Source organism: Aotus nancymaae, unplaced genomic scaffold (assembly GCF_030222135.1).
Source record: "Aotus nancymaae isolate 86718 unplaced genomic scaffold, 86718_ANA_hifiasm-v0.15.2.pri h1tg000039l, whole genome shotgun sequence".
In the NCBI taxonomy this organism is placed as follows: Eukaryota; Metazoa; Chordata; class Mammalia; order Primates; family Aotidae; genus Aotus; species Aotus nancymaae.
In genome coordinates this window covers 9986721-9994942 of record NW_026988453.1, presented here as the reverse complement: position 1 = coordinate 9994942, position 8222 = coordinate 9986721, and the positions used below count along the sequence as shown (strand labels likewise).

At 47.4% G+C, this 8222-nt stretch overlaps 1 protein-coding gene across 1 annotated transcript; it reads right to left on the bottom strand.

The window, feature by feature from the left end:
• Positions 1 to 559: 559 nt before the first annotated feature.
• On the bottom strand, positions 560 to 7070 carry IL19 (interleukin 19). Its single transcript, XM_021677337.1, has 5 exons — positions 6927 to 7070; positions 6710 to 6775; positions 3481 to 3633; positions 2417 to 2491; positions 560 to 655 (listed from the first exon to the last, which is right to left on the bottom strand). The coding sequence occupies exons 1-5, from the start codon at positions 7068 to 7070 to the stop codon at positions 560 to 562; spliced, it is 534 nt and encodes a 177-aa protein (XP_021533012.1).
• Positions 7071 to 8222: the final 1152 nt, after the last annotated feature.

Below are 8222 nucleotides of genomic sequence, written 5' to 3'. Positions count from 1 at the left end.
ATCCCGCTCTAGGTCTCACCTTCCCTGCTATGTTCTTAAAGGCCCTTTTCATTTCTAATCGTCTCCATTTCTGATTCCTTGACTGACTATCCCTGAATGAAAAGACACTTCCACTCATAGGTAAAATATGGACTTTATTCAGAAAAACCAGTCAGTACAACCAGTCACTACAAGATATCACTCGGCTCACATCACAGACATGGACTATATGACTTCACAATAAATTAGAGAGGGGGCGGTCCTTTCTCCCGGCATGGCCTGCAAGCCCTTTCAGCGGATAGAGTTTATTATAAATACCACAGTAGACTTTTTGGCTATTTTCAAGTGGGATCAGACAGCCTGAAGCCAGCCAATGGGGCTTTCAGCTGCAAGGCAAGATCGGCCCAAACCCAGGTTCTCCCCAGCCCCAGAGAAGAGAAGTCCAAATTCGCAGGGAGGTTTCTCATTTGGATAAACATAGGTGCCTTCCCCATCTCCTTCCCCTTCAAGTTGGGCTGCCTCCCACAGCAAACCGCACAGGGGGTGTTCATCCCTGGATCACTACACAGGCTCCTTGTCATCAAGCTGAGGATGTTACTTCATGATTCTTATCAATCCAGGCTAGAAAGACATCGAGCTCTCCCAGGGACTTAATGGCAGCAGAGCGGACCTCCAGCTGAAATCAGAGATCAGTGTAAGAATCCACCTTTCTGGACTGTGTAATGGTTTTCAAGTCACTTTCTTCATATGCTGGTCCCTACAAGGTTTTTTTATTATTATTATTTTTTAAGTCACAAAATATATTTGCTTAACATACAGACTCAAAATTATTTTCCTCACCGGCAACCAATTTTTTTTTCCCACAAACGAGCAGTTAAATCATGTCAGCTCCTTATAAATAGAACTTTAAAATTCTTCATTCTTTCCCCTTATTTTCCCCCCTCTGTTTATCACGGGAAACAAAAAGTCTGCCTTACTGGCCAGGTCTTCTGCTGATTTTCTTCTCCACATCAGCTTGCTTTAGTGTTTCTGTATCCCAGAACATCTTCCTCCCTGTGGTGCTGGACAGTGGGTCAGGAGAGCATGGGGTCCCCACGTGACATGTCAGAGCACTAAATCCCCTATGGACTAGTGTCCTACCCCGTGTCACACAGCCAGTTAGTAACAGAGCTGAAACTGGAACCCAAGTCTCCTGCCTTATTCCCTCTCCTTCCTCAGCAGACTGAGTTCATGCTTTTCACGTGTCCTGTAGAGCCAGCCAGCGTGGGATTGAATCCCGCCTCTGCCATGCAGTTGCAGTGTGAACTTAGTTTAGTTACTTTGCCCGCTTGAGCCTCAGTTTCTTAATGTATCCAATGCAGATAATGACTCATAGCACTGTTGCGAAGGACAAATGTGTGTGAATACTTGTGTGCCTAGAAGAATACCTGACTTATAGTAAGAACCATGTAACTCTTAGCTATTTCTGTAACATTATCCTACAGAGCTCCACAAAGAAGCAGAGCCCATGATTCCCTACCTCTTTGCTGTTCAAAGCATTGGCATTTGACAGTGTGATCTAAATGCAGAAACTCAGGCTCACCCCTGCCCTGCTGAACCAGAATCTGCATTTTTTTTTTTTTTTTTTTTTTTTTTTGAGACAGAATCTTGCTCTGTCACCAGGCTGGAGTGCAGTGGCCCAATCTTGGCTCACTGCAAGCTCCACCCCCGTCCCCGGGGTTCAAGCGATTCTCCCACCTCAGCCTCCCAAGTAACTGGGACTACAGGCACGCGCCACCACACTCAGCTATTTTTTGTATGTTCAGTAGAGACAGGGTTTCACCGTGTTGGTCAGGATGGTCTCGATCTCTTGACCTCGCAATCCGCCCACCTCGGCCTCCCAAAGTGCTAGGGTTACAGGCGTGAGCCACAACACCTGGCCAGAATCTGCATTTTAACAACATCTTCTACTGATGCTCATGAGAAGCACTGCTTCTCCCTCTACATCCACATAAGATGTGCATTTTACACTAACATTAACATGAGAAGACCATGTCTTGATCACTACACAGAATACGGGAGGGCAAATAGTGTTTGCAGTGACAGCATGCAGGTAACACGTTCCATGAGTAACAGCTCACAATTCATGGGGGATCCTTGTTCTTTCTGTGTCATCCCATCCTAAGCAGTGGGTGCTTTCCCCAGAATCATACAGGTCAGGCTTGATATATGAGAGTAGGAGAAAATGACGGAAGAATGATGGAGATGGGGAGCCCAGGGCATTCACAAATGAGGTAAGATCAAAACTCTCTTTACAGACACAGAGAATTGAGGCCTGCCCACGTGACTGCTTATAGAGTGAACGCATGAATTTGAGTGGAGAGGAGGCTGAAGGGTTGGTACCCTCCTGATCTGCCTCTCATCTTCCATCTTCCCCACCTCGATTCCCAGATCTTACCTGATCATAGTTGTCATGGATGACTCTGGTGACATTGGTGGCTTCCTGCCTGCAGTGACACTGCCTCTGTTCCTGCTGTGATAAAGTGGAGGAAGCTCCTATCAGAGGACATTTCAACCCTGACCCTCTCTTACTCCTACCTCCCAGCCTGAGGAGTGACATTGCTCTTCCCTCTCACAGTGAAGTCAGGTGAGTAAACTCAGGTGGGAGCAGCCACAGGAGAGTAGAGCTCATCTGTAGAGTCACCTGCATTTGCCCACAGCTTTTGATTTTCTGCATTTAGAGCCCATCAGACTGTCAGCACAGTCTGGCATGTGGAAGCCACATATGGAACACACATGGGAGCCAGGTACCATATCTGTCTCATCACTGCTCTGAGCGCAGCATCCCACAGGGCAGGCACTCAATAAACATTCTAACCAATTATTAATTAAGTAACTGGTTAGGTGAATTCATTTGAGTTCATTATCATATTAATGCAAGTAGGACAGGAGTCATCATGCCTTCTAACAATTTTAGAATCTGAGGCACAGAGAGGTGAAGTCCTTTGGCACAAAGTCTCACAGGAAATCATGAGCGGGAATGGGGCTAGAACCCAGGTTCTCTCCTGGTCTAAGTTTTTGTTGGTTTCCTTTGGTTTTGTTTCGATGTTGGATTTGAATAGATAGCAATGAATTTCCTGGTGACCTTTAGGGATGGGCCATACCAAGGAACTACCCAGAGGTTTATTGATATAGAGACCCCAAAGGGCCAGAAATAGAGAAACCAGGGGTATGCTTATGGTAGAACGGCAGTCCTTGGCATGCCTCTTACTAAGGAATACGCTGACCTCAGTTGGTCACCCCATGTAGGAGGAGACCCTCTGTGGAGTTGTCAGCGGGCAGGGAGCCCTGGGGAAGCAGTGGGCACTGGGAGAGGTTCTCAACGGTTCTCCCTGTGGACGTGGGCAGAGAATTTCCTTTGACTCCAGGCACCGTATCTGGAGGTCAATGGGGGCCAGCATTTCCTGGCCTCTCCTGAGGCAGACGGGGAGCAGATGCTGGAATCCTGATCCAGTGACTCACACATTGCCGCAAGGTTTTCTGCATGTAGAGGAAAGAGTTGGCAATGCTGCTGATTTTTCTCAAGATTTTGGGGTGTGGCTCTTGATGATCCTTGAACACCCTGTCCACATAGAATGCCAGGAGATTCTTGGTCACGCAGCACACATCTAAGGGCTACAAACACAAATCAGAGAAACTCCTAGAGGCCTCTTCTCTCATTATGGTGGAGACTAGGGCAGTCCATTTGAGTAGGGGCAGCAACACATGAGAGAATCAAAAGTCGTTTTGGAAAAATGCGTAATGGTCTCAGAGTGTTCATGCTCTCTTATTCCCATGAAAGCTACTATGACAAAGATGGCGAGAAGAGACTCCGGTTTGCCCCTTTTTTTGTATGGCCAAGAAATACATTTACCAAGGATGGGGCCCAGAATCAGTCACAGACATTCTCTCTACAGAATCCCTAGCGTGTCATCACTAGCTTCCACTTAAATCTTTGCAGGAACCAGTCGCCTCCTTTTTAAGGGGACTGATAGCTGAGCGGCTTTCTTGGAAAGGACTTCCTTACATTACAGGTGCTGAAGTTGGCCTCTCTGTTTTGTCTACCGTCTGGTAACACGCAAGGGCTACTGCATGCCGGTCATACGCTAGGCACACATTCCTGCAATGGTAATCACATTGCATTCATTCTGGCCACCTCACTCTGGGCCACACTGCTGGCCTCTCCGCCAGTTTGTCCTTTTAAAACCAGAAGGATCATTGGAATGAGGCTAAGATTTGCAGAGGCTAAGATTTGCAAGGGAGATCGACAGCTGCAGAAATGGGCATATCTGGGTAGGTCTGCAGCCTGCAGAGTGCAGTGGTCCCAAAGAAATGGTCTCTAAATTCCCAGGCACAGCCCAGAGAAGTTGGCTAGACAGTTTCCTTCTAGCCAACTAGAAGCCACTCGCCCTGAGAGCCAGTAAATTACTCTGCAGAAGATTAACTGTTCAGTCTAAGCAGGGAGTGGTTTAGGACGGCACATTCATCTTCATTAGTATTCAAGAAACAAAGCCTTCTTGGCCCCAGTGGCAGCTTTTCCTAGATGGCAAAACAAAAACCCTTCTCCTCCTTCACTCTTGCTGATTCCTTTAACCAAAAGGGCAAAATGTTACACCCCTCTGCACGATCAAAGACTGTGGTACTAGAAAAAAGGAACACTGCTGAAAACAAGAAGGTGGGGCTGAGAAAGGGAGGGAAGGAGAGAGGAAGGGAAATGAAGGAGAAAGGAAGGGGAAAGGAAGAGAGAAGAGGGGAGAGGAGGGGAAGGAGGAGAGGGGAGAGAAGGGGAGGAAGGACAGGGGAGGGGAGGGGAGGGGAGGGGAGGTGGGTGAGGGAGGAAAGGGGAGGGAAAGGGAGGGGAGGGGAGGGAGGAAAGGGGAGGGAAGGGGAGGGGAGGGGAAGGGAAGGGAGGGAGGGAAGGGGAGGGGAGGGGAGGGAAAGGGAGGGGAGGGAGGAAAGGGGAGGGGAGGGAGGAAAGGGGAGGGGAGGGGAGGGGAAGGGAGGATATGATAAAGACCTGAATCCTTATTGACTCCTTTTCTTATTCCACATAGGCTACTTCCCAACCTTGAGAGGAGAAAGAATCTGAAGGTGGGGGCATTTACTTGGGGTCTATTCCTAGCTCTGCTATTAACTAATCATGCTCCCTCCTGAGGTCTCAATGTCCTCAGTTGAATAGTTTTGGAATAAATGGTCTTTTGGTTCCCTTCCAGCTGTCATATCTTCTGTGTCTACAGTGGCTAGAATGTTATTTATTAAGTGGCTAATTCTTCTAAGCAGTGATTTATTTAATGTTCACCACAAATAAATCACTGCTTAGAAGAATTATGAAGGGGTGTGTGTGTGTCTCTCTCACGTATGCAGAGAAACCTGAGAAAAAAAGTAACTCAATACAAATATACCTTACACTCTGTCATATAAAATACCCCCCCAAAACTAGATCTTTCTAGAATGCTTCCCAGGACTGGAGGAACTCACTTTTAAAGGTACCTCTCATGGCCCTTTCTGTAAAAGGAATGATCACCTGGTAAGCCAGCTGTTCTGTAACATACTCTCCTCACCTCCTGTCTAGATGGTTGGACTGCCTCATGTTGTCCATTGTAAGAACAGCATCAGATTGTCTTTCTAAAACAACTTATGATCATGTAACTTTGGGCTTAAAAACCTCAGTGACTCTCTATTGCTATTATTATTTTCTTTTATTCTTTTCTACCTCCATGGAACCTTCCAAAATTACCCCAAAGCCACAGAAATCCTGTCCCCTCTGAGCACTTGGCACCTCCAATCACTCTCCAGGAAGTGGCACTTCTTTAATTCCTCCCAGGGGTTCCAAGCCCCTGGGACACTAGTGTGCCCTAACATATATTCTTTTATTCGTTTTGGGTGTCTCAGTCTGGCGCCCAGGTTGGCGTGCAGTGGCATGATCATGGCTCACTGCAGCCTTGACCTCCCAGGCTCAAGCAGTTCTTCCGTCTCAGTGCCCCAAGTATCTGGGACTACAGTTGCATGCCACTATGCCCAGCTGATTTTTTTTATTTTGTTTTGTTTTGTAGTGATGAGGTCTTGCTATGTTGCCCAGGCTGGTCTCAAGCTCCTGAGCTCAAGCAATCCTGCCCGCCTCAACCTGCCAAAATGCTGAAATTACAGACATGAGCCACTGAACCCAGCCTATTGCCTGTATTATAAGCCTGAGGCTCAGCCTGGCTCCAGGGACCTTTATAAAATGACTCCAAGGTATTTTTTCACCTCATCTCCCACCACTCACTCGTATGTCCTCCGGTTCACCTCTCTGTCCGACCTTCACTGATCTTAAACCCATTGTCTTATTCTCTTATGCTGCCCAAATGCCTTCCTCCCTCTTATCCACTAGCCTACAACCTCCTTGGCTTTTAACTCACTGTTTGTTTTCTTAGCTACCTTCATGGGATCTTCCAAAATTACTCCTAACCCACAGAAATCCTGTCCCCTCTGAGCACTTGACACCCTCAATCACTCTCTAGGAAGTGGCACTTCTTTAATTCCTCCCAGGAGTCACAAGTCCCTGGGACACTAGCGTGCCCTAACACATCAGCTGACAAAGAAGAAGCCTGGTGCATTTAGAGTACATTGGAGAGTAGAAAAGAGAAGGGAACAAGATAGGAATTTCTCTCTCAGCCCAGAGCCATTTAGACCTGAGATAAAAATACTAGAAAAAGCAGACACAGGCCAATACCTTAATGCTCTGCAGAGTCTCCAAAGTGGACAGGATAGTGACATTTGGGAAGGTGTCCTTAGCTTGCTGTGGAGGGAAACATAAGAACAGACATAAGCAATCGGTATCCCATGTTCTCCTGAGATGCAAAATGTAATAAGTAGGAACTCATTTTCAAGCTAAGATGCGAGAGGAGGCATGCCCCACCACCCGCACCTCTACCCCAGCTCATACTCACGATGGCTCTTTTGATTTCTTGGAAACTCTCTTCTAGATGGTGCATGTCTGTGGAAATCAGACATCTCCTGAGACTACGGCTGTCCACGGAGCACGAGATCAGCATTATACCCAGGAGCCAGAGGGAAACGCACTGTAACTTCATGCCTGCAGAAAGGGGAGGAAATCTGCTGTCCGGCCAAGAGTGGAGGGCAATGAAAGAGAAGATCCTTGATTGATACCCCGCTCCAATCTCGAAGGCAGGCCAGGCGGCATACAAGAGAACAAGACTAAATACTTCAGCCTTAAGGAGTTTCAGAGGCATGCATCTCCTTCTCTGGTCTTCTTGAATCAACTGGATATGGGTTCTTCCACACCGCCCCCATGCCCCCACCTCCACCCCAGAAAGCATGATACAACACTCTCTTAAGTCCCAGGGAGCATACTTGTGTGCATATAATTCTCCTATGACTCAACGCAGCCTACTTTGTCAACAGGGGTGAAAAGCATTGTTTTTAATAAATTAAATAGGAAAAGCAGGGTTGGTAAGATGTCCTGGGAATTGGGCAACAGATGTGAAAAACCATAAAAGCACACTTGGTTTTTGATGTTTGCCCCTGAAATAAGTGACACGCTTTTACTATAAACCTCAAGAGTGTATCTGCTTAAAATCATTTGTTTGACGCCAGCTAGGCTAGAGAGGATGGGAAAGCGAGGCACAAGCCATCTTCTATAACTAATTAGCCACAGTGAGGATCTGGAGGAAGATGCCAATGGTAGAGGGCACCTTGGCAACTTCCCATCCGTCACCCACTGAGCCAAAGGGTATGGGGAGCGTGTTTGCAGCTAGCTGCTTCCCAGGCAGGGCCAGACCCTAGCTGTTTCCCACCTCTTCCCTTTCTCTTACCCTTCTTGCCTCTGTCTTTCTTGCTGCCTCTTCATGTAACCACTTTATATTGTGCCATAGAATGCACACAGAGAAAAGTGCATAAAGTATAATGGTACAGCTTATGGAGTTATCTCTGCTTTCCCTCACATTTGCACCAGCTTACAAATAGAGCTTAGTCTTAATGCACGTCTTATGACAACACATGTGACTAGAGCAGCCCTCTGCCATGCACCCTGCGTGGTGCCCACTGAGATGTCCCATTTCCAGCTGTGTGTGCCAAGGTAAGTGTGTCATGTGTGGCTGTGGAGAGGAGGGCATCAGACACAGGAGGCAGCTGCGGGGCCTGCAGAGCTATCTTCAGATTGCTGTAACTCATGCGTGTGAGTGTGAACCCCAGCTGCCCCAACTCCCCACGCCTTCCTCAGGATT

Excerpts from the sequence above, each read along its gene's own strand:
- IL19 (XM_021677337.1), bottom strand. The coding sequence starts at position 7,070 with ATGAAGTTACAGTGCGTTTCCCTCTGGCTCCTGGGTATAATGCTGATC. Across the intron at positions 2,492-3,480 it reads AGAAAACCTTGCGGCAATGT|CAGGAACAGAGGCAGTGTCA; the intron begins GTGAGTCACTGG and ends ACTTTATCACAG. Across the intron at positions 656-2,416 it reads TCCATGACAACTATGATCAG|CTGGAGGTCCGCTCTGCTGC; the intron begins GTAAGATCTGGG and ends CTCTGATTTCAG.